The sequence below is a fragment of the Columba livia genome, chromosome 4, assembly GCF_036013475.1.
Source record: "Columba livia isolate bColLiv1 breed racing homer chromosome 4, bColLiv1.pat.W.v2, whole genome shotgun sequence".
Taxonomy (NCBI): domain Eukaryota; kingdom Metazoa; phylum Chordata; class Aves; order Columbiformes; family Columbidae; genus Columba; species Columba livia.
The window spans coordinates 42438617-42465464 of record NC_088605.1 but is presented as its reverse complement, the minus strand read 5'-3'; the positions used below and the strand labels follow the sequence as shown (position 1 = coordinate 42465464).

At 36.9% G+C, this 26848-nt stretch overlaps 1 protein-coding gene across 4 annotated transcripts; it reads left to right on the top strand.

The window, feature by feature from the left end:
• The first annotated feature begins 3105 nt into the window (after positions 1-3105).
• On the top strand, positions 3106-26848 carry TMA16 (translation machinery associated 16 homolog). Of its 4 annotated transcripts, none has more exons than XM_065061423.1 (7): positions 3106-3279; positions 9505-9617; positions 14897-14934; positions 15745-15829; positions 16925-17073; positions 24142-24184; positions 25801-26848. In XM_065061423.1, the coding sequence occupies exons 1-7, from the start codon at positions 3121-3123 to the stop codon at positions 25991-25993; spliced, it is 780 nt and encodes a 259-aa protein (XP_064917495.1). In that variant the 5' UTR covers positions 3106-3120; the 3' UTR covers positions 25994-26848. The 4 variants fall into 4 exon arrangements, with proteins under 4 accessions (XP_064917495.1, XP_064917498.1, XP_064917496.1 ...); XM_065061424.1 differs by lacking the exon at positions 3106-3279 and adding an exon at positions 8154-8297; XM_065061425.1 differs by lacking the exon at positions 3106-3279 and adding an exon at positions 8289-8346.

The window sequence follows — 26848 nt, the reverse complement described above, 5'->3', positions numbered from 1 at the left end:
CACAATAAATGCTTCTGTTTCTCAGTAGCTCTGAATTTTATTCCGAATATAATATAAACTGATTGCTTGAATACTTCATCGAAGACTTACGTGTCTATTCCATTCTCAGTACTACAAAGAAAATTATGCCAAACATTGTGAAGTACTTCAGGACTTCTGGAGGACAACAGGAGATCTAAGTGACTATACAATTCAGCCATTAAATGGTGGAAAGTCCAAAATGGGTAAGTTGTTTACAACATTGTACCGAATTATAAAGCTGAACAAGTTTGAAGCCAGACTCGTGCTACAGCTTGAACTTAGGTAATTTTGATGCATAATAGTTCAGCTAGATTTATGGGAGTCAGGGTTATATTTCTTCCCAATACAGGAAAAATATGCTGCAAATTTGTTTATTTAATAAAGCTGATAAGAAAGTAAGTGTGTTTTGGAGATGTGTGATTTTCAGTGCTCTTGACACATCAGGAACCATATAGATGATGAGATTTTGAGTAAGTGTTTACTGTAAACAAATAACAAGTTTCAGTTACAGGTTTCTAGACACAAATGTAATTGCAAGGCTCAAACCCTATTTGCAGGGAAGTGCTAGTCTGTGTCCTAACAGATATCATGGCAAACTTGTCATAGGGCTTTTCTGTAGATTGTTTGTATCTCCTAGCACCAGACCCCTGAAACCACAGGTAAATATGGGCACGTCTGGACATTATTAACAGAGTTTCCCGTATGAACTTCCCTAACACGTAGTTTCTAGATATAAGGAGGCCTGTGGAGCACAAAGGATATATTTTGAGATACATTTCAACTTCATGAAGACACATGGTCATATTTAAAACAGATTACAAGTTATCATCTTATGGGGTATTAACATTTCCTAATGGGGTGAAATTAACCCTTTCAGTTCTCTGTAGCCCTCTATTTCCACGAGTGCTGCTACTAGACAGCATTTTGTTAGCCATACTGACCAATTCCCTGCGACCCAATCACTGAGAAGTTACTATGCATGAAAAGGTCTTAAATGATAGGAGGTAAATATAGAGGTGAGCAGGATGCTTGTATGGAAACGTGTAAGAGTTTTTTGTTGAATGGTGGCTCAAGATTCAGTGCTACATAATGGTGTGTAACTTCCAGTTGTATCACACATTGATATGCTCCATGCTATAAAGCGGCAATTGTTAGTAACATTTTACACAGCCCCAAAAGACACTATTTAATTCTACAAATTCACATTTACAGATGGAAACAATGACATGCAAAAAGGGTTTTGTATTTCTAGACATGTAAGTGCCCATTGTGCTATTTCAGTTAATGTCACTGTGGTTTTAGTTGTTTCTTCTCCTTGGTTTTAATTATCTTTCTGTCTTCTGCCATCCAAAAACAAAAGACAAGGTAAAAGACAATGTGAAACTGTAATTATATTTCCTCAGGAAATACTGTTGCTAGTAGCTATGTTTTGGGTTGTTTAGATCTCAAGCCATTTTGAACTACTAGAAAATGCAGGTATGGTTTGGTTATTTCTGTACAGTTTTATGTAGCGGTACTTAATTTTGAAAATAAAGGGGCTTGTCACTTTGCTTTAGTCAGAGCAGTAGAATTATGTTTCCTATGCATGTCCTGTTACAAGATAAGTAATGAAGACCAGAATCCTCAGGAGCTGTTGCTTGAAATACTGCCTTCAATGACTGTGATCCCTAAAGAAAGAAAAGTAATGTCAAATTATATTCCAGCCTCACAGCAGTGCCAGCTTATAAAACCTGAGGGTCTGGCTGGTGAGCTTTATGAACAGAGAATTTCTGTTGCAATGTTTTGCCTTTATCTCACCAATGTCAAGCCAAGAACTTCTGGGTTTCTGGCTTAGCAATGCAGACTACAGTCAGTATGATGCTGAAGTCAATACTGATGTGAAGGCTCTTTCCCCAGCTTGCAGCCTGGAGGGCCATTTAGACAGAAAAATATACATTATGCAACCTTTTCCTTAGCATGGCAGGAAATGAATGCTGGAGGCAAGATTGCTCATGGATGCTATAATAGAGAGTCTGGGCAGGGCACATTTTTTTTCCAGTCTCTCCAAAATAGCTTCCAAGTCTCTGCAGCAGTGAGCAAGGCGACTCAGGGTCTCGCTTTGAGTGATAAGCATCAGAGCCTGATTTTCTAGAACGTAATGTTAATTAATCTAAAGATCTTCTATAGAAATGAGTTAAAATTATTTCAAAATTATTTTTACAGACAATTTCCTTTATTTGTGAAAGAAATATTTCCTCTACTTCTTCTGCCAGGAAGTTTTTGGTTTGGTTTGAAATTTGGAATTTCACAAGGAAGTGAACTCATGATAAATAGCAACACCAAGGATCAGAGCCATAGCAGCTAGTGCAGCTGTCTTGTAATACTGTGAAAGTGTTTATATTCTAAATATAGTTTCTTTTTATACTGCTTTTAATTACCAGCAGCTATGCAACAAGTTTAACTCCAATGAGTTTTCTTCTCCAAAGTAATTTTTAACGTACAAAGAATATGGTAGCCACAGCACAGGGAATGTAATCAAATTTGCTGTAAGTATCAGGTGACAGCTAGCGAGAAAATTGCCTTTCATTAATGGGTGCAGTTACATCACTGCAGAGCTACATTTGAGCAGCTCTGAATTTGGAGGCACAGATTTCCTGGGATTTCATTACCTCTGTTCAGTGTCATTAACCTACACAGAGCTCACTGTAGATTTCTGCCTTTAGGCAATTTTAGTTTCTTACAGGAGATGTGCATGACACAGTGGTCGCTATGTTACACAATGATGCAATGATTGCTCTGACACTAATTGCATTCAGTAATGATTTAGATTGGGGTAACTGTTGAGTCTGTGCTCCCAGTGTTTCTTACAACAGCAGGAGAAGTGCACTTGATTCACAGACTAATATATCTATATTTATCCAGGGTAAAATTAACAAATTTCTCATGATGACCAATCCAGTTACTGTAATCTTAAATGAAACGTAATGTGCCTCTTCTAATACCTCAGTTTCTTAATTTATCTTATGTATTCCAGCAAATGACATCCTATCCATTGGAAATCCCATCTATATTTTCTCCTATATGATGTTATGGAAATTGCATCTTCTTGATGCTTAACATATGCACAAAAATGAGTCCAACAAAATTATGTTTGATGAACCATGTCACATTTCAATTACTTTTCCTAGATTTATTTTATTAATAAGGACCTACAAAACTGAACATCACATCTTCTTGATTGAAGATCCTCTGTCAAAACAAGTATTATCATTAAGTAAGGTAAGATTTTTTTTTTTTTTGGGGGGAATAAACACACTATTGGATATGGACTACAGAGATAACCAGGAGGATTATTAGGATGATGGGAGGTTTACAAGGAGAAGTTATGTCTAATGAGGAATTATGTAAACCAGCTAAATCAGTCAAACAAAATATGAAAGCATATAGTTTGTGATACATGTATACAACCATGAGAGTGAACATGTTTATCTAAACTATCCCCAGATCACTCTTGCGGACCCAGTTTGAAACTTGAAAGTATGTGGATTATCTAATGAAAAATAAACATTGTAGGAGAGGTGCTCGCTTACTGTAATGTGGTGTAACACTAAAGAAGTTATGCAGATTACATTATTTTAAACTGAAAATATCAGAGGGGTGTATATATGCATATTTTAGTTGTGCATAATATTCTGATGTCCTTTCACTGCAGTAATAAGAAAGTCTATTCCAAGTTTTAAAAAAAGAGGAAAAAAGTCAGTATGAACAACAAAATCGGAAACTATTTGTATCTTCAGTCACCTGACACCCCAATAAGTGTGCTAGATGAGCTGGTGAAAACTTCCTGAGACCTGATGGATGACACTTGTTTCCATGAATCTCTGACAAAATTGAATTTACAGAGTCACCTCATCTAAAATATTATACAATATGTTCATATAATAGCCTCAATGCTGCAGCTACAGGGCATGAAGTAAAGAAGATTGAAAAGGACAAGAAGAGACCACTCAAACCAGACAACAGATAGGACTAAAAAATTATCTACTGTCACTCAGAATTTAATGGCACACAAAACACTGAGATTTCACATTTTCCTGTGTTGCATAGAAATATTGCTTTTTTTAGGCTAACTCAGTAACCATTTTTCATATCAGGGGTGTCAAACTAATTTTCACCGGGGGCCACATCAGCCTCGCAGTTGCCTTCAAAAAGCCAAATGTAATTTTAGAACTGTATAAATGTAACTACTCACTTGCACCCTGAGCAGGTTTGGTCCTTAAGGGAGCCCGTGAAATAGAGTATCTAAAGAACCTAGTATAGCAGATTTTATTTTCTTTGCTGAAGATGCCGTGCTATACAGCAGCAGCATGTTATACTACTACTCTGTAGTCTCATTTCAGGTTTTTTCATCTAGAAAAGTTTTAAACTTTAAATTCTATTAATATGTCCAATATCTTGAAACTGATATGCTACCTGGCTGCTGTGTGACCAGGTTCTTTCAAAGTATACAGAACTGGTTTATTTGAAACATTTCTCTTTTATGATGCACAAATTTTGGGGGACTGTGGTGGAAGCACAGGGAACAGGAAAGGAGAAAACAGATGGGATAGAAGAGGATGATTTTACAAGACACTGTAGGTTATTTGCATAGATCATGATTTTTGTTACATATTTTTTAGTACAGGAAATCTTATTTAGTATTTTAAAGTATCTGTAAGCACATACTGCACTAGAGAGACTCTTAAAAATCTAAACAAATAAAGTAACAAGAGCACTAATTTTAAAACGTTAACAGGATTGATAAAATGGCTGACTATGCCTGGTAATTTCATTAGCCTAGGAGGCCCTGTCAAAAGGAACAAGTGGTCTTCTGCTTCTCTGATTAGTGACAGGAATCCATTAGGAGGAGTTTGAGAGTAATTAGAAAGGAGAGATTAAAAACAAAAACAACAACAAAGTAACAGCATTTAGAAAAGCTGAGAAATGCAGAAATAGGTAGCATGAAACGTAATCAAAGGAGCACATTGGGTATTCTTAGTAGTTTCTTGTGCTGTATAGGTTAGAAATAGTTGTAAACCAGAAAGGGAAGAGTAAATTATATAAATAAGTACTTCTTTGTACCTTTTCTTAGTTTATCAGCAGAGAAATTAAGGTATCAGTGCAAAATACACAAGAATCAATGACAGTAAAAAACAAATTTGTCATATATAAGCAGTTTAAAGAAAATTTCAAACAAATGCTTGAAAATCTGCTGTAATCCATGTGAAGAACACAAATTTCAAAACAAGGCTCTCTTGCCTTCATTTATAGCTCTGTTGAGTCATTAAAGTCAAATTGTAGAAATATTGCCTCCGTTTCATAGATAAACATGTCCATAATCTGTAAACTCTAGAATTAAACAATGGTACGGAATTTATAGGAATGTAATTTCAAAGCATAAACCTGGCTGAATTAAAAGCAAATGGCATTGTATTTATGAAATCAGGATGGAGCAAATATTAGGGTATATCTTTAACCAGTGAATGCATCTTCATTTGCTGAACCTCAATCAGTGACTGAACTGTGACAACACTGAGTTCAGTATTAGCTGATTTACTCTCCTAAAGGTTCATTTAAAAATAACCTAGGCGATGTATCAGTTTCAGTGACTTACCCAATTTATTTACATTTGAACAATCCCTGGAACAGTACCATACCAGTTTCATTTATAGCCTCGTTGCTGTGAGCAGATTTGAACTCTGCATGTATGGAATGAAACTGACATTCCTAAGAGCATATTATTCATCAGGAACTTTGCAATAAATATACACTATGTGAGACATAAAACAAACGAAACCAAACACCATGAAAAAAAATACCAAACTAACCAAACACAATTTAAAGTTAGCAGTGGATTTTGTATTATGTTTACCATCAGGTGGCTATATCCTTCATTCATTAAGGTAAAAGCACGTAAAAAATCACAAATGTAAGACAGATTAGCTTTAAAAAATCCACAAAATAACTGTAGGCATAACTACAATTTTATATTTGTATTGTATTGCTTTGTCTAATTAATAATATGGAATATAGTCAAGAAATTCACACGTGTCTTTCCACAAAAGCTCTACTACAGGTGCATTTCAGGCCAAGGCAGATCCTGTCAAAGTCATGTCTGACTACTCACTGTTCCCTCACTGAAGAGTTTCCCCTGCTCATTACTTTTTTCTTGCTTCTAAACCCAGCTGTTAATTGCTTTAACCTTTTGCTGACTCCCTTGAACTCAGGAGATTTGCATTTTATTAGAACTGCAATTTTACCCTCCATTCTAATTAATGCAGTTATAACACTGTAAATGGGAATATTCAGAAACTGGTCTGGCTTTTATAGATCAATTGGTCTAAATTTTACATGTCAGAATTTCTGAACATCTGATACATGGTATTGTCATTACGTTGGGGTCTCCTTCTCAGAATTGTATGGATTCTGTCTCCTAAGTACCATATTGTAGTTACTGCTTTGTATTTTTTAACATGATGTTCCATAGTAACTGGAATTTAATACCAAGCCTGGTTTGGGATGTAAGAGTATTTAACCTGTGCTTAGTAAACCCATTTTGTTTTGTCTCATGGAGGCAGAACACTGTAGGAAAGACTATGATAGCCAGGTATCCCTTTATTTTAATTTATGCATTTGCAACAGTATTGGTAAAATTAATGTGAAAAATGCAAATTAAGATGCATATATCAACATGCTGAATTTAGATTATTGTGTCATGCCCACCCTCTCCCCCCACCAGGATAAATATATGACTTAGGAGAATTTAAAGAGCAGTTATTCTACATAGCTGTCAAGACATTTTACAAAAGATCCTTTTTATATGGAGAGAGTGAAGTGTTAAAAAGCAAAATTTTTTTTCCAGGTTACACACTATTTAAAGAACAAGATTGGACAAGGAATTGGTGCACATTTACATTGAATAGTTTTTGGTTTGTAACTAGGTCATCAAATTAGATGCATCATCACCCAAGGGTCTCATTATAGTCAATGACGAAAGACTGGCTGAATAGCCCCTTGGAGCTGCCCATTAAGTATAAGTATCTGCAGAGTCTACGCTTCTTTCTTAGTATTCCAATTAAAAATTTAAGCTTAGGTAGAATGAGTCTTGGTAATCCTGCACTGTGGGTACTTTTCAGCTACAGCATGTGTCCCAACCATGAAGTAAAGCTGGTTCCACACCTTTGCCTGCTTCCCACCCAGCATGTCTCTGGGAGACAATAGCTAATTGGAGACCACAGCAGTTTGTTTCTGTTATTCTGCCAGGAATAGCACAGCTGTTGAGTCCAGACATGCACGCTCTAACGTATCCGAGCTAAGGACATTAACCTGTGTGAGGCTGGAGCGGCTGCTGGTGGAGACTGGTGCTGGCACTTGTGTTTGCATTTGGGAGTGGAAGGAAGGCAAGGACTGCAGTCACAATGGGGGCACCGTGCAAAGTTGGAAACTGTGTGTCTAAAAGAAAATAATTAAGTCAAGACTGTTTTTTCTTAGCAGACAAAAAACAAAAAAAAAAACAACAAAGCAAACCACCACATTTTTGTTCATCCAAATTAACAAAGAATCTTTTCTTGTCTTTTTATTTTTTTTTTTTCTCCAACTTTGGCTTGCATTCATGCGTGGCATCCCACTGTCAAAATGTTTTCACTGCCATTTTACCACATTGTTTGATTTATATTTGATTTCACCATTAACTCCCTTTCAAAATATGCCTCCTTCTGTATCCCCCAGCTACATGTAAGTTGCTGGTCCCATGTAGATTTGAACAGCATTACACCAGAACTATTCTCAAGATCTCTGCCATGATGCCTGTGCTATCCAACAGCATTATGCTAGATCTATTTACTTGGATGGAGGATTTAAAATCCAGCGTTCAGTTTCCTGTTATGACTGCTACATCCTAAACTATTCGATGTAAAAACAATGCCAACCGTTCTGTGGATCTATGGAACAGTTTTATTGCAAGTGCACAAGTCAGTGGTGTTCCAATACTGCAGCCTGGGCCAACTCGCACCTTTGCGTTCTTCCTCTGTTTGATTTCCCCGGGGAAAAAAAAAAAAAAAGAAAAAAAAGGAAAAAAAAAAAAGGAAGAAGGAAGAAGGAAAAAGGAAAAGTCACGCTCGAAGCAAATAATGTCGGGGGTGACAGTGAATGCGGGGGCACCGGGCACCGCCCCGTCGCGGAACCGGAACGCCCGCCCCGCCGCCCGCCCGGGTCCCTTTGGCTGCTGCACCGCGGCGGAAGGAGGGTTGTTCGCCATGGTGTGTGCGGTGGGATGGGAATGGGGCGGGCATGGAGATGGTGATACGGGTAGGGCTGCGGTCACGGCCACCTTTGGGGCGGCGGGGGGCTCCCCACAGGGCGGTCCCCGCCTTTCCCTTCCCACCGGGAGCAGCTACACCGCGTTCCTGGGGGGGCTCTGGGAGGCGGCAGGCGGCCCTGTGGGCCGTGAGCGGCGGTTTCCCCAGCCTGCATTTAAAAGCTGCTCCCTCCCGGGGAGCCCCGGGTGACCCTGCCCGTCCTCCCGGGAGGCGTTCGGCCTGGCCTGCGGTGGGCCCGGGCGGCGGGGCTGGTTTTGTGGCTGCAGCGGGCAGCGCCGGATTGACGGGGAGAGCGGGGCTGAGGTGTGAAACTGGGGCAGGGTGCCTCTCACAAGGCATTTAGGTGCTCAGGATAATTTATTTTCGACTTAACTAGGCTTCTTTTTTTTTGCAATCTCAAACACTGATGCTTACACAGATAATACGGTGTACTGAATGCTGTTTCCTGCATCACACGTACACATTTAGCTTCCTTTTTTCCAGGTGTTTCTTTTGCGCACACAGCTCTTACTTTAGAGAATTTAGATTGTATATCGTTTGATAAAGCTTTTCAGTTTTGTTCAAACACCTTTTCACCAAAAAGTAACGTTACTTAAACTAATGTTACCATGTTTTTAAAATTTGTGAGTAGTATTCCATCTCTGCTGCACAAACAGCTAGTGAAGGAAAGCCTCAGGCTGCTGCCTGGTGTGAGGCACTCATGGTCTGCAGGGGGGGGACAAGAATATCCATTTTCATTATGTTGTACAAATTACATATGGCCTTTGTCAGAAATCCAGATGCAACAATTGGATACCAGTTGAATGGGGACATTTACTGCAAAAGTACCCAGAGATAATTTTAGTTTCCTAGCTCCAGGGTTCTACAAAATAGGTATTTTGAGAGTAGTCACTATGCAAGATTACTTACAGCATTTTCAGTGCTCTGGTGGTTTTGTTACACCGTGTACCATGTTCAAGTAATTTTGTTTGTTGCTGAGGAGGGTAAGATCTAACTGGTGGAACTGATAAGCTGCTGCTATAAGCTCAGGGCTTTCTGAGCTGTTGATGCACAATGTTTTTAGTCTGGACAATGGTGTATGCTCTTAACTTCTCTTTAATGTTTTAATTAACTTCAGTAGTGTAAACTGTCTTTGATTTCTTTTCAGCCAAAGTTACGAAAAACACAAGGAGGGAAGCAAGAGAAAAAAGTTATCCATCCGTACAGCAGAAAAGCTGCACAGCTTGCAAGAGAAGCACACAAACAGGAAAAGAAAGAAAAGTAAGTTGACTGTGCAAAATCTGTGTACAGACCAACGGACAGCATCACAGTAGACATTTTGTGTTTGGAGACAGGATGGTGGTGGTGGAAGGGGGCAGTTATGCTGATAGAACTAACCTTAAGGTAAAGAAAGACCTATATAAGTAGTGCTGAGCCATGTAAACTGACAAGTTTAATGAAATCAGCTTATACAAAGTATATAGTTGTGCTGTTTGATTTTTGGTATTGTCTTTACAAGACAAATTTCTTCTTATTGCAGCATTTTCCTTTACATAACCTGAAAGGCGCAATGCTGGTGATTTCACGTGAAGCGTAGTCACCTAGTTGGACTTTGCTCTGGGCTTTAATAAGAATCCTGCCTAGGGTGTAGCTTCTTTTGCGGAAGTGCTGACTTCATAGAGAAGGAGAACCAGAAACCTTCCTGCATAAGAAAGACTTCTGGATAAAACTGAGTAGTTAACTCCTCTTTGGTGATTTCTTGCTGTTCCATGGCAAGTTTAGTTTTCTGGTTTTAAGCTTTACTTTCTCCTTTCACAGAGGGAAAAGGTAACTGGAGAAGACTGGCCTTAAAGCATTTTTTGTCAGAGTATACTGGTATTTGGATGGACAGTGTGAACTGAGCCCAAATGTTCATGTGTAAAGATGTAAAATTAGGAACTCTGGGTATGGTTGATATATTCCTCAGAGACTGTGGAACTTTGTGGTTGGACATGGACATATAACCTTATCTAGAGCTGTAAGGTTGTAAGGTTACTCTAGCTAGAAAGGGTGTTCGGACCACTGTTGGGGTGCCTTGGACTACTGAAACCACCTTTAAAGCAGTGGATTTAGCAGTGGTGAACAGGAGAAGCTTCCTCATAATCTCTGCAGTGTTTTCTTTCTTAATCCCATCTACAAACCTGGTGCTTCTTTGGCCATGTTTCTTATATAGAAATAAGTCTTCTTAGAGGGCCCAAAACTGGAGGCTTCACACGGGCGAATGTACTTCTGCAGCATGGAAAAGCTGATTCTTTGATCTTCATTCTAAACTAAGGATCAGGGTCACTCAGTTAATCTAGAAAGTTCGTATGGTTCATCTTTATTATTTTAATTTAGCTGTGAATTTATTTGCCAGAATATGTTTTTATTGTGGTTGGCTAAATTTGATCTTTTGAACACGCGTACATTTTGTCTATTGATTACTACTCAGTAAAGGTATTATCTTGCATGTAGGAAGTCCTTGAATGACATGTTACTGGAAGGCGAGAATGTCTTTTCTGGAAGTAGGAGTAAACTTTTGCCTTGGTTTTGTATGGAGTTTTTTATTTTCTTGTTTTCTTTTTTGTTTGTTTTTTTGTTGTTGTTGGTGGTGGTGGTGGTTTTGGTCTCCTTTGGTGCTTGGCTGGAGACGGGATTGAGGACTATAGACAGTTTAGCCTTCTGTTTAAGTTTTTACTTTTCTTTATGGTGAAGGAAGAGAAATAACTCCTATGAAAATTCCTGTTTATGTTTAACAGGAAAGGAAATTACATTTAGTTATGAAATGCGTATTTGAGTATTTTTTGCCCAAACAAGATAAGTAAAAAAAGGAAAACATTACCCAGAAGGAATTTCAGTACTTAGTACAGCACTGGGCAAAAGGAATGAGAAATTCCGCTCTAAGTTGCAGGAGTCTTTTTACAGTCTCCATTGTCCAGATACCCTTCAATGCAATGCAATTCTCCATGAAATGTAACAGTAATAATAAGCTTATTGTTCAGAAACTGACTGCACTACAAAAGACCAATCTTGACCGTAATTAAGAGAAGACAGACCAGTTGGTTTTAGAAAATTGACTACAGTCTTAAGTTGTCATGTTTAGTTGAATCGCACCTTTTTCTTGCCTGTATCCCTCTTCTCGCTGTTTCTCAAGGTCTAATGAGCGGCAACAAATTCCAGTATATTACTACGAATTTATTCTCTCTTAGTCTACCTGTGAATCCTTATTCCTATAGCTGAGTTGTTTGCTCTGTTATAATTAAAAAGATGCTTTTATGAGACAGCAATAGCTGATTCACTGGCGCCAGTAGAAAATTACTTTTTCTACTCTTAAAGAAATCAGAGCATAATGGGCTATTCCTGGAACTTCTCTTAGTAGTGATGTACTGGCACCAATCATGGGTTTTTTTTGCTACTGCTGAAATCTCTCTCTGGTTTTGGTATCTAAAGCTGATCTAGGCATGGATTTTTTTTTTTTTTCTTTTTCCCTCCTGAATCAAAATATACTTTTAGGAGTCCTTGTATTTTCATTACAGATATACTAGCCTAATACTGTCATGATGTAAGATATGAGAGGTAGAGTTTTTACAGTATTTCTTGATCTGGCATGAAGCAACCCCTTAGGTGTAAGCAGTAGCCTTAAAATATCTCCTTGTGGAGCTCTCTGTTTGTTTCTCCTTAGCTTTTTTGTTGTCTAACCTCTTAATTTCCTTGCAGCCACTGTGCTTCTAGTTGTGCTGTTTGCAGTAGTGATGCTTTGAGATCTACTCTTGCAGGTTCTTTATGTGGAACTGAAAAAATGTTAGCTCTTAAAATTCTTTGTTCTGCTTACAGAAATTAAAAAATCAACTGCAAAAAACCCCAACACGTTTAATTCTTATAGAAGGATTTTCATATGTAAGTGTCCTAAAGTGCTTAACCAAACCATTAATTGGTGCATAAGCTAACAAAAATGGACATGGGAGAAATATAGAGGTATTTAGCAACATGAAACAAGAAACAAGGAAATATGTCTTGTCAACCATGTTTTGTTTTGTTTTTCCTAATGGATATGCCAATCTTAGTTCTCAGAGCCATAGATGACATTTTTGTGTGTGGATATTATAGGGAAAAATACTGAACTGGTAAACCGATTTGGCAACTACTTCTTTGTTGTTAGCATTTAGAGTAGAACAGTTGAACACAATATCTGAGGTAAAGAGGTGCTGGTGGAGCATGAAGGCTTTAGCCTTTTAGGTACCTAGTAAACATCAAGAAAACCACTTATCTTCCTTAGAAGTGATAGAGCTTAAGCAGATGATTTTGGGGAGACGAGGAGAAGATCATTACAAAGCAACAGCCTGCCACAAGATGGTATCCCTGTCCTCATCCTGCCTTTCCATTGAGCAAAAGAAGTTACTTATTGTGTGGAAGGAGATGAAAGGACCTTTCTTTGATTCCCCTTATTTGATTAGCCTGCCTGTTACTACTATTGTCTTCCAGCAGTCATTGGGGTAGGGCTTTTATGAAAGCTACAATAAGGCAACATCTGATCCTATCATTCATTTCTCATACTGAAATAAGTTGTGTATACCTAGAAACTGAAGATTTTCTTCCAGTAGAAAATCGTGTTTGTATACTTCATTGCCTAGATAAATACATGATCCAGTGACCCTTGGAGGTACCAGTGGTAGTTTGTAGTGTTTTCAAGCAGAGATACGTGACATAATTTATGATTCTAATCAGGCAGCTTTTCTAGATGGCATCGTGGTTTTCTCCATGGCAACACGTTGCAGATGTGCCCGGCTGGCTTTGTTGCTGTGCAAGCTTCGCAGCAGGGACTGCTGGTGTAGAGTTCCACAGTGTCGAGTTCCACTGTGTGGAATATGTGTCCTTTGCGTGGTCACTATTACCATTCAACACTCCCTGCTGTAAGCCCTCCATAGGCTGCCTACCACAATTTTTATTGCAGACATCTACAGCTGAGTTTTAAAGCTGACTTCTAATCTAACTCATTTTTCCTTTCTTTTTTACATATTATCACCCAGGTCTGTCCTTTAACCCAGAGGAACAAGAGTCATTGTTAAAGCACTAAAATATTCTAATTAATCAACCAGCTTGGGGTTTTTTTGGCAGGTATCATAAAACTCATGCTTGACCTTTATAGACTTTTGCATTAAAAATGCTTATCCCAGATGCTGGGGTATCTATAGAAGTAAAAAGGCTTTTCTTGAATGCCTCAGTAGAATTCTTAGCAGCTCACACATGCTATGCACTCGCTTTTATGTGGCTTTCAGACAGTCTTCAGAGAATGAAATGCTGCTTGAAAAAGCTAATATTTATTTTAATAATGTAGGTTTGTGGCCAAGTGACCCAAGTATGTTTGTCTCTGGAAAGCAGGAGTTTCTCTTTTGATCTGGATTTTTGTGACAAGCAATACACTTCTGTGCTCTGAACTACTTCAGTTAATTCTAAAATGCTCATTAAATTCTATAAAGTACAAGGGATTTAATGAATGAGCGCGTTAGTTTTGAACTGTGTTGAATTTTGACATGATTTGTTCTTTGTCAATAATATCCGTTATGATTTTCTTTATCCTTTATCAATTTTCTTAGGAAATAATAGTTAAAGTCAATTTTATCAGAGCTCCTTGGATATGTATACTCTGAACATGAACAAGATATTTTTTCCAGTGACAAATCTCATTGCGAAAATGTGTTATTTTCCTTTCTGAAAATAAAGTGACATTCAGCAACATTCATTGCTGCAGACTGAATCTGAGAGCTTCAGGATGAAAATGTGTGAGGCAGTGTATTACCTTATATTAACTTATGTTGTCTGAGAACTGCTCCATAGGATGGGAATTAATCCCAGACTGAATTGTGTACCCGCATCCCATAGGGTATAGAAGGCTTCAAGTATCCCTCTAGAGATTGAGGTGGAGTGAAAAATACTTTGATATGGATTTTTTTTTTTTTTTTTTTTATAAAGTTGTTGATTTTGGTTTCTTAACATATTAAGTTTTACTTTTCTCTAAGCACAAATTCTAATTATTACAAGTTTATTAGATGCTAGAATGGTATTTTTCACATTGTATGCTTGATTTGCAAGGATGCAGTGCCGTGAAATCTTTTGTCCTTGATCTCCAAACTCATTAAACATACCAGCAGAATATTAGAAATACTTTATGAAATTATTACAATGCAGGTCTTTCATAAAATTCCTTTTACTGTGCTCTAAGAAAAGCGTTGTGTCCTGTTTTTATCCTGTTTTTTTTCCATTCAATCCCTTCCAATAAACTGTTTAATTTAACAGGTAAACTGGACAAATTTCAGATAGTAGCAAAACATTTTTTTGCATTTTTTTTTAACCAAAAAACCATAAATTTTAGATGAAGCAGAATAAGTTTTACATTGTTCTCAATTTGACAGAGATTTCTATTTGAAATTTTACTGTGACTTTCATTGTGACTCCAAAACAATGATTCTTGGGAGAAAGAAAATGAAGATCATTGTTCGTATGGTACTTATTCCTGGCTAACATGTCTGTTTTTTCTCTGCTAGGTTGAAGACTGACAAAGCTTTGCGTTTGAGTATCATTGGTGAGCAGAAACTTCTGTTACTGAATACAGTATCAACTTTTTAGCATAGGCTTTAAGTTTTAGCAACTTTATAGATACTTTCTCTATAATCTGACTCTATAACCTTAAAATAGACTTTGTTGAAATGCTAAAATCCCTGGCATGTTCACTCATGTAGTATATACAGGGCTGAACTTGGGGCTCAGTACAGCCCAATCTTTAGTCAGTGTTTATGACGACAGGGCCATATAGACCAAACATCTTTTGTACATCTGTACATTTATTTTTGTACTCATCTCCGTGCTTTTTTTTAATCATTTGTAAAAGAGGATGATACATGTAAGTTAACAGACACATTGTGCTAGTGAGTAACAAGACGCAACATGGAATATTTTTCATATGATTGACACTGCACCTTTTCAGTTTAATCTTTTTAAGATTGTGATGATCAAATGCTTGCTCAGCCATTGGGTTGTTGTGTGGGTTTTTTTGGTTGGTTTGTTTGCTTTTTTTTTTTTTCTTTTCCATTTGAGGCCTTCCTAAGTTTCCATCCTAAGCAATTGATCCAGTGATATTTTAAACACTAATTTCCAATAAAAAAAAAAAAAAGCGGAACATCTTTTTTTCTGTAAGGAAGACATAAAGTACATCTGAAATAATGTGAGAATGTTTCTATTATAGCTACCTTCATACCTGGTACACACAATATCATTGAGTCTATGATGCCATTCAAAATCTTGAAAAATGGGGGCTTATTTCAAACATTTTGGAGAACTTTAATGTGTGTTGATGCTACAGTGATGATGTAATCATTAATGTTTATTCTTGTAGGAGAAAAATTGGAATGGTTTCAAAGTCACCTTGACCCTGATAAAATTGAATACACAAAGAAGGAAGCTGGTGAACTAATTGAAAAGTAAGACTGATGTTAAAATAGGATTAAAAAGCTTGATTTGTCTTCTAAAATAATGTTCTTAAATAAGTTTGATAAAGTGACGATGACTCAGAGAAGGACTTTTAAAATATTACTACTAATAATATTAAATAGTTGATTTTGTTAAAACTGAGGTTCGTTATATATTGAAAGACGTATATATTCACACTAGAATTCCTGAACTTGTGTTGTTTGTTGGTTTTGTTATTATGTGTCTGCTTTTGTAGCGTGTGGAGGACTAAATGATTTGGACAGTAGTAATTGCATGAATTTGCTAGTTGGATTATTCTGTGACACTTAAAAACACAGCTTTCACTCTACATCTTTATTCTTTAATTTTCTTTGCTGAGATAAAACAGTATTCAAGTGGGTCAGTTTTTAGGGCAGGAAATCACAAAATAATTGAGTATGCTAAGAAGCAACTCAGTAATTTATTTTTGTGCTGCTGGATGTACGTACTAGTGGTTTGTCACCATTTTTCACCTTCTAGCTAAATAACGCAATATATAAGTATTCTTAGACACATGTACTATATCAGTTTCCTTTCAGAAACTCTGATGTGCTCCCTACACTGTTCATGAAACCTGGAAACTGCTAATCAATGCTAGTGATACTGCAAAGGCAATAAAAGTGATAGTTGCTTTTTGGATTTGGATTGGAAATTTGCCAGTGATGTAGAACATATGCCAAAGAAGAACTTTAGTTTAAAAATTATTATTGAGGTGGTGAAATTCAGCAATTAAGTTAGGAATACTTAGATTTAGCACTGGTCTTCCAGAGCAGGTGCATGATAATAATGTATTTGGGTTTTTTTTGTTTTGTTTGTTTTATGCAAGCACAGTTAAAAAAAAAGTCAAAAAATAGTCCTTCTGGAAGCTGCAGATGATTCAAATGAAGTGCTAAATGGAGCTCCCACTTTGAAGATTAAAGTAATAGTTCAAATCTAAGAAACATCTCTGACTAATTTAGAAAATAAATGCAACTAGTAAAAGTAACTTCTTAGGTTATCAAAGTAATTCTGTTTTGCAAAAGTTTTGCATGATTGCATCTAGCATAAATACATTTTATTTCTTTCAGTTACATGTGTCGATTCAATGCTGAATTGGAGCAGATTGAGTTACAAAACAGTATTAAAGGCAGACAAGGAAGACAGCACGGTTCACGGGAAGCAGTCATCAAGCAGACCATAGAACGTGAAAGACAGCTCTATGAAGGCTATGGAATAGGTTTGTAAAAACGTTAGAAATAATCCTGTGGTCACATCATCTCCTGCTTACAAGGCTAGAATCTAAGCAAAATGTGTAGGCATTATCTTTCTTTTTCTCTTTAAAGGAGTTAACTAAGTGGCAGGTGTTTGTCTTGCAGAGGAATTTAGGAGGAGGGGCAGAGTGAAGAAAAGGAAGAAAAGATAGTGGAGATCTGGCTTATATATTTCTGCTTTACTGCTTTGCTTTTGTGCATCTTTGCTAGTACTGCCTCTTTAGTGCAGTCATATATAACTTAGTTTTGAAACCAAAGTGAGATTTAAGGCACGTGTCTCAAACATAAATTGTATTCAGCAGCTTGATGGACCTTCATTATATACAAATAATTTTTTATCTTAAAAATGCACTTCAGTGGGTGTGCATGTTTTGACATGAATTAGCATCAAGACTTTATTTGCTCATGTGGGGAATAACAAACATCGCTTTCTCTACAAATTAATTACTTTTTTTAGGTGGGCTTTGTTAATCGGATTTGGGCCAATGAAGTCATTATACACCACTTCCTCTAACATTCTTTTGATAATATATAAGATTACTGTTAGGGATAAACCTGTGGCCTGACTTGTCCATTTCCACTGAGGTGGACCAGTGGCACAAAGAACTTCATCAGGTTTCTTATCATGAGAGAGTGGGCTTTAGGTTTCTTGAACTTGAGGAGAACCAAAGTCTCTGAACTCATGGGTCTAAAACATCTTCAGAAAGAGACCCTCATTCCATGAAGGTTGAGATGTCTTTCACATGGGAGAATAATTGCAGCGGTAATTGTAGTACAGATGTATTTCCAAAATTTGAATATTTCTGGAGTTTTCTTGTTAAAATCTAGGTAATCCAGGAAGAAATCCTGGGCTATTGTGACACATCTACTCTACAGGTTCTTCTACAAACACAAATGATAATCCACAAGTAGAAAACTACGTTTTTCCTCCTGTTCTTCTCAGGCAGAGGAGTTATGCTCCTTTGTCTTACTGGATAAGATGGTGGAAGGAGTGAAAGGCAATATGTGAAGGTCCTAATACTTAACCTCTTAATAATTAAAAACCCACAAAACCTCTGAAAATTCAAAACTAAAAGCCTTGTAGATAAAAGCCTAGTTGAAAGCACTTTGAGTTTTTAATCACTTACCTTGGCCATTATCACAAGTTTGAATAAAATCATGATGCCATATATTCTTGTTGACTTTTTTATTACTATTTATCTTCCTGTGGGGTAGCCATCTGTGCCAGCAGATTATCCAGTGAAATCTTCTGAGGAGCATCATGTGTGAAAACCACAACAGAAGATTAGAGAGGAAAATTTCCTCTTAAGGTGCATAGCCTTCTTTAAGAAGAAACAAACTCTTTTTGAAAGTACTTTGTGAATCTGGAGGTATTAATAACATATAGATGCAAGCTACATGTGAGAGAAATAAAACACTGAAAATTTGACAGCTAGAAGTAGGCAGAAGAGAAGCAGAAGTAGTCTGGTGCAGTAAGGTAGAAAGACAAAGGGATAATGAAATTACAAAAAGCAAAAAGTTATTCTGAGGAGAGTCAAGTACAAAATAGTAGTGAAATTGATGTATTTTTCTCTAAGAAATAAGCGTGTTGGAGTTGAGTGATGAACTTGGCTTTAATGCTACAGTATTATTCAAAGGCAGTCAGTCCTAACAGTAAAAGTACATAATGGAGGACATTAAAAAAACCTACATTGTTCTGTGCTTAGAATACAAAGCACAGCAAGATTTGGGTTGTAGTCATATTCTCTTTTCTCCTAGTTTATATTTTACCAATAAAGAAAATGAATGGCTCTAAAAATTTTGCCGGTGTTACTTAGTGCTTTCACATTCTACAATAGCAGAGGAATTCAACAATAGCTATGTGATTTCATGTGTAATCTTTGATTTCTTAAAAGGGGGTGGGGGAAAATCATAGGAAGGTACTATGAATGTTATAAAATAGCTCAGTTGTAGAAAAACTAGGTGTTGATATATGTTTTCAAATCTTAGTTCTTCCTTTTTTCCTTCTTTGTGGAAAGCTAGTTGAAGAAAGCAACAGGACTAGATAGATGTCAAATACACAAGCACAACATAAAAATAAAGAAGAATCCTGAAACATAGTAAGCAGAATTTGAGGTTATTATAGTATTAGTAAGTAAAGCATTCAGAGAGCATGGTGCAACTTCACATATTAAATACGCTCTCAAATCATTCATTATTTGTTATCACAGCTGCTGCAGGGTTTGCTCTCTGTCTAGGACAGTATTCATTCAGAGAAAATAGTTGCTGCTAAATACTGTAATTAGAGATTGGGGATAAATGGAAATCAGCTGGAAACGCTGCTTTTATGCTCTAGCTCACTATTATCCCTGGAAGCTGCAGTGAGGGGAGCTTTTCTAACTGACTTTGTATTTGTTGTGTGTGGTTTTTTTTTTTCTTTTTCTGCTATTCTTGAACTCTGTTGTTTCTTGTATACATGTGCCTTTGCTATAAAGCGACTGCATGATATGAATTGTTTACAGTTAGGGAAGTCTCCTAAAATTTGATGCCATGTATACATATGTATATATATCAGTTATATGTAAATGAAAAGTGAATTATTCTTTACTGGCGGTTTACAAAAGTAGTAGATAGATATCCAAAAGCATAGTAAATTTTAGTCTTTTTTCTTGCCTTTTTTTTTTAAATAGTACCTATACAGGGAATATTCAGTCTGTCTATGAGGTTTTTGAGTTTTGTTAGTAGCTACTTTGACTTCCTTACTCCCTAAATGTATGTAAATTAATTTTACCGCAATTTTCTTTCTGATGTTGTCATTTATATGTGTGGTTTTTAATCTAGTTTTGCATATTCAGAGCTAAGCTGTTGAAAGGGAATCCTAGATGTTTACAGGATATATCCTTAGAACTCAGGGTTAGCATGCTTTCAGTTGAAAAGCATCATAATTGTTTCATCTGAACATCACAGATTTTTGATAGTTTGCCTCTAATTATCTTGCGTGTTCTCACAGAAGCATAATGTAGATCTCGGGGGAAAACAGTCTTTAAAGCTAAACGCACCAGTTGTATTAGTTAATTCCTGAGACTTCATATTATAAGGAAATGGATGTAATTCAGATGAAAATTGTATCATTTGCATGTATCTGCTAGTGTAACTACTGCACTACTTGTTAGCTGCTCTTTTCTGTTATTATCATTATTGTGTAACTGAATGGTTCTTTGTCTAAAGAGCATCTACAGTTTCTAACATCCTTTTCTTTAACTTTTGGCTGCAGTGTCATCCTTTGACCTGACTTGAGTGTTTGTCTGTATGACAGCTCCAATGAATGTGATATATATGCAGCCTCTATTCTGTGCAGAGCAGTGACATTTCAGTCCTTGTGAGATTTAAGTAAATCTCTTGCACAAATCTTTACTTTGGAAGAGAGACGTGGTTACTGCTGTGAAGAATGCTAATGTTTTTATTGAGCATACTTTTGGAAGGAAATAAGGCATCTTGGCAGACTGTCACAGAGCACTTGGTCAAAAAAATAGTGCTGTGGGACACAGTAGAATCCTGCCTGCCTGTAGAAGGGCACTCTAGCTGTGGGATTGGCTTCTCTATCCCTTTTTTCTCTAGTTATGCTTTAGAAGCCCTCTAGTCCATGCCTGTGCACAGAGGTAGGACTGGTTAGACCTACGGCTGACAGAAGCTTTTTATTTCTGATGCCCATCAGAACTTTGAAGTAATCTGGTCTGGTATGAACAATTGGAAAGGTGCTGACTTCACAGGATTTTATACAAGTTCTGTGTTAGAAATTAAGCTCAGTCACTTTGTCTTTTTCCTTGTCATGAAATGGTGTTAAGCAGCAACATCTTTATGACAAAGTTTGAGAGCAAGCATGCTGTTCGTTCTTCCTCAGAAAAAAGATAGAATAATAAAACATTATCTAAAAGGGACAGAAACATGAAAAAAATGCTTCAGTTTTTCACTGCTCTTTTGTTATAGTACGTAGGTTACTGAATACCTCATCTTAGAAACGCCAGACAGTATCTGCTCCCCAAGCTACTGTCTCTATTTCTTTTCCACTAACCTCTGTGCCGTATTTTTCAATCGTCCATTTTTTTCCATCTTTAGTTCAGAAAAAGCTCTCCTGCAGCTTGTTAGTTAGCTTTAAAAATGTTCGCAAGTAGCAGCAAAAAACATGACACTTGTGCAGGCTAAGGGTATACATCTGAGTGAGATAGATGTCATTAATCTGGAAATACAGTGCTTTCCACCATCATTTAAAAAATCAGTTACTGCGCAGTATATGATTATACTTTCTACATGCAAGACAGAATCGGACTAGAGTGCTGTTCCTAAGCTGGCAATGCTGGAGTTTGTATTGTGTAACATATTGCAAACACACATCTAAGCAGAACTTTAAAATGTTGCCACTGCTAAAGCACTAAAGATCAGTTCAGTGCCAAATCTTGATTTGGCACAGCATCTCCTCCCTTCAGAATGTGTGCCTTCTTGTGACGCTGGGGAAAGCCCTGCATGACAGGCTAGATAAATGTGTTAGAATATTCTGTTTGGAAAATGTCCTATGTAAGTTAATAAAAGCCATTAATTTCCAAGGGGGGTTGTTTATTTTGTTTGTTTTGTGTTTCTTCAGCCAAAACAAAGCAATTGAAAGGGCTTCATTTGAAAGTCTTGCAGTTTAGTCCTGGCTTGTCTGAGAGTAACTCTGAACTGTATGTCGGGTCAGTGCTTTGACAAAAGGAACAAATACGAATCTCAGCACATTTCTGGGGCAGTTGTCCCAAATTAGCATAGTGCCATTCCTGCCACACTCACAGTTTACATCACTAAGCTCTACCCTAGGAGAAAACTGAGTATGCATCTCTCCTTGTACAGTATCTGAGAGATGGAAAGGAGGTCTTTCATGTGGAGGAGGTTAGGACATTTCAGCATTTGGCACTGTGCTGCCAAGAGTGCAATTCAAGCCATTACAAAGAAAGGAAGAGGGACCATGGCTTTGTTTCAATGCTTAGTTTGGAAGGATGGACCTTATGTGGCACTGATGTTTATCGGAACCCATGAATCGGCAGACAAAAGGAGGATTAGGTATATTTTTATTTGCCTTGCCTGGATAAGCTGTGAGTAGTGTTGCTGTTATCTGTTTGCCAAGAAGCAGGCTGCAGAAATCAGTGTAATTGGTATCAACAACTGTTTTGTATATTATTGTTCTTCAGTTGGTAACTTTGTAACCCAATGTGAAGGGAAGAAAGAATTTCTGGATAATAAAGACTCTGGCCACGAAGAAGGTGACAGGTGCTATCATCCTACATTTTCTAGTAGCAAAATCATCTATAATTCTGCATTGATAGCATCGTCTGATTTATCACTGTGAGACTTGTGAAAATTGATAGATGAACAAAGGTAGGACTGTAAGTTCAGGGTTCGCTCACGGACAGTATAAGAAGTTCCTGAAACATCATGTTGTTAATAGCAAAAGTAATAAAGTGGATTTAGCATTACAGAGGTAGCAAACAGTCGTCTTTATTAAGAGACCACCTTGCTGTGAATTCTGCACACTTCATAGACATCAATAAGGTATGTTATACTGTGCAAAATTTCAAGGCTCCAAATGCATAAATCTCTACAGTAAAGTAGTGAAGATGTTAAACATAGGTCACTTGCAATACTTCAGGGCTAACGACGAAAATAATGACATTCAATCAAGGCAAAGCAGCTTAGGCATCCTAGGTAGAATTCTGCACGAGCTTATAAACTAAACATGTAGTAGGAATGTTTTGGTTGCTCCAGAAAGGAAAAAAAAATCTGTCCCATAGGTCTCTGTGCAAGATGTCTGCCTTCTTTTTTACTACCAAGGGTAATAAAGATTGGTAGTGAGTATACATCAGTTATTTCTGTTAGTGGGGAAGACTGAAAACTTTCAGTCATTGAAACTGTTGATGTTTGTTTTTATTCAACCCAGAGGAGGAGACAGGTGCCAACAGTCTATAAATATTATGTTGCATTTAGTGCAGTATTTAACAGGCATTTCAGCAACTATGGAATGCTAGTTTCCCAGTATTGAGTGGTTTATAGAAAAAGTATTTAACAATGGAATCTATAATTGGCATTGGAAGGAGACTGGTTGTTATCAAACAGCCATTCTTTGCTTTCAGACTGTCTCATTGCAGGTCAAAGATAGTAGTATTATATTCCAAAATCCAAGACTATGTTCTGTTTAAACATCTGACATCTTACTGTACTTTTCCCAGTGTTTCTATTTTAAAAACACACACACACATATATTCTTGTACTGCATGGTAAATTGTATGAAGCGTATATAACTATTTGTTATGTTTTCTTGCTTGAATTATCAGTTACTTTCCAAACTACTGCCGATCTGTCTTGCTTGCAGTGGTGACTTAAGTGCTTTGAACTTTTCTTTCCAAAAACATTTAAAAATACTTATGGACCACTTCATAGTCACTAATTTTTGTGAGGCTTGTATATTTAGTTCAGCTTTGAAACTAAGCTTTCTTATTTTACCTTTTGTCTGTTGCACATATTTATAGTAAGTTCTGCAGAGCAGAACTGTGCTATTATATATGTGAATGTCTGTTAAAACCTAGCTTAACCAGACCTTGATCTTGGTTGAGGATGTTAGTTTTACTTTTAAGACAAATAATACATTAGTTATTTTTCTAGTTTCTTCACCGGACTGTTTATTTAAGGGAAACTTTAAGTGCTTGAAATTTTGCTGTTTTTCGGATGTGTCAGTTTAGAGAAAAGGAAGCACCGTATTTTTATTTGTCAGGTCTGTTTTTTTGGCAACTGGTACATTTGAATTCTGGAATAGTTCCTAGATATAAGTTCCCTTCCTTTTCTTCAGCAATGAGAGGTCTTTCTGTTTATCTGTTGCACTAGAGACTTTCTAATATGAATCCACATCCTCATTTGCTTGGTCTTTTATTTCTGAAATAATATGTTCAGCCCTTTAGCTCACATTTCTTTTTGTGCAGTGAGACTCACCTCAATGCAACACATCTAATAGAATTTCATTTCATTTCCATTAGAAATCCCAGACATTATGAACAGAAAGCATCTTAAATATTTCAGGTAAGTTCTTTTTATTGTAACTACTAATCTGTTTAGGCAAAACAGTGTTTCTGAATTTGACATCTTGCATGTATTTTTTCTTAAAAAAGAATTTATCCAAAACTGTCAGAGAACTTGTCATTTGAAAAAGGCTAGACGTGGTGTTGCTATTTCAACACTTCTTAGCTGTTACAAGCTAAATGCTGGTGACAGTTAATCATTAACACATTGGAAGGGTTAGAAAGCTTCAACAGTTAGAATTCAATTTCTGTAACTTAAGTATATTTTTTTTTCAATATTCTTAGAGAATATTTTCTCTTTACCTAAAATTCTCACTGTTCTCCGCTGTTCACTGATTTACACAAAAAGGATAAGCATTCCCTGTTAGTGTTTAAAGATCATGACATAGATTTATCGATAAATGGCATTATACTGTTTTCTTACTTGAAATGAGATTTCAGATGGTAATCGTAGTTATGTAGCATACTGACCTAAGGCGTTCATAGTCAGAAATTATCACTAAATAACTACAACACAAATTTCTTAGTCATGTTCTTGAAGATCCAACTCTAGGTGTAGTACAGTAATGTTTGTACATACTAGTTTAAAATCTTAAGTGAATTGACAGCTGCAAGCTGTGAAACTTGCTGCTTGCATGTCTGGGTGAGCAAGTCAGTGTGCCTTTGTCAGTGTGCCTTGATTGAATGAACAGTCTTGCTGACAGCTCTATCAAATGAGACACTTTAAAGGAGAAAAAAGACTTATGAATGCTTATGTTGCCAGGAGCTAACTGCTAACTCCTAGGAGTCATATGTAGCCAGAAGTCACACTTACAGGATATTGGAATAAAGCCATAAATATCAAAGAAGAGACAGGCCTCTGGCTGCTGCGTTTATAAATACACAATTAACTTCTTGCACTGGGACATCTGATGAAAGTGGTGTTTGATTACCTTGGTAGAGCAAGATTACATGTCTATCTTATAATTGGCAAATACTGTCTCTGCCCTTGAGAAAAATTGTCCACAAAGTGCACTTACTATAATCGGGCAACTATCCTATTTGAGTACTGGATTTGACTTGTGATGTTTAAATTTAAATGAACCCTTCCCCCTTTATGCAGCCTTTTAAAATAATATGCTTATCATGTGAAAGAATATTTGCTAACATTTTGTTTCCCCTTGAAGTCAGTCATGCAAGGTGTTAACAGGTACAATAAATCATAATATGCATGTGATATTAGCTCTGCAAATTGAGCATCCAGATGAAGCAGCTCTTCCAAACAGCTTTTCCATTGCTTGCAAGACCTGGGAGGTTAATATGTCAAACCTAGAAGTAGGTGGCCTAAAGAAACTGAGGGTACAAATAGTCTGTGAGAATAAAGTGAATCGTATGTTTTTTTGTTCAGAATGTCAAATCCGAAAGTAGTTATCTTTACAGAAAAATTACAGCTGCTGTGATGTACAAGATCAGGTGAAAACAGTGCTTCTTATCATACTGCGTTGGGACTAGTAGTAAAATTTAGAAAAGCAGCCTCACGTGAGTTAGCACATTCTGAGGAAAGGTGAACTAATTCTGCCATTCCTTCTTGCTATTTCTATTGGTAATTGTTTTACACTGACTTTTTTTTTCTTTAAGAGAATGGGATGGTGATCTGAGGAAACTGCCAAACATCAAAATGAAAAAGCTCTCAGCTATGGACGCTGCTTGCAGTCACCCTGAGGTGGCAGATATGGAAGCTAAAGAAGAATCAAATAAAGCAGAAGAATCAAATAGGGCAGAAGAACTGGACAAAGCAGAAAAACTGAATAAATCAGAAGAGGTGGCCTAATGAGCACAGCTGATTCAAGAGCTGAAACAGCTGAAGGGAATTATAAGAAATCTATTTTAATTACCACTGGAAACAAGAGTAAATTCTAACTGTGTTTGCATAGGCTTTTGTAGTTGCATTTTTATGAGCTCACTGTGTACCTATCATAAAAAGTAAACAGTATATTATTGGATAAAGTTCTATATTATTAGATAAAAATTTTGGAATATAAATAAAATCTTAATTGTGTCCTTCTCATATGTGCCTTCTCTTTAGGATGCGGGGTCCCAAGTTGACAAAGCAATTTTAGTCTATACCTTGAAATCCTGACTGGTAGAGTACCTCTTCCCTGATCATTGAGCAGTCAGGATTCTGACACCTGTTAGAGATACTCTGTGGTGGGAAATCCTTACCTTTTCCTGGTAATAGCCAAGAATGTATGTAATTTAGCATATAAACAGCAGGTACCTTGGTAAACAGCAGACCCAGCTAGTGGCAACTTTTATCCATCCCTTGTAGTGGTGGCTGGGATGTCTCTAGGTGCATGCAGTTTTGAGGAGAGCAGTCTCACAAAATCTCATAAAATCCTGTACTGCGTCACACAGAACATTTACCCTGGGTGTGAGAAATGTTCTCCTATTTGGTGGAAATGTATATGCAGAAGGTGAGATACACAGAGCATCAGTTAATCGTGAACAACTCTTCTCTTGTCTGAGAATTTGTGTCAAGAACATAAAGAGCTGGGAAGACTTCAATAAAATATTGCGTATTTTGTATTTCATCGAGAGCATTTCGGAGAATTACACTGTCCTTACCACTCGGTATTGACGAATTCAGATCAGAAGCCAATTAAAGTTTCTACAGTCGCTTTTAAAA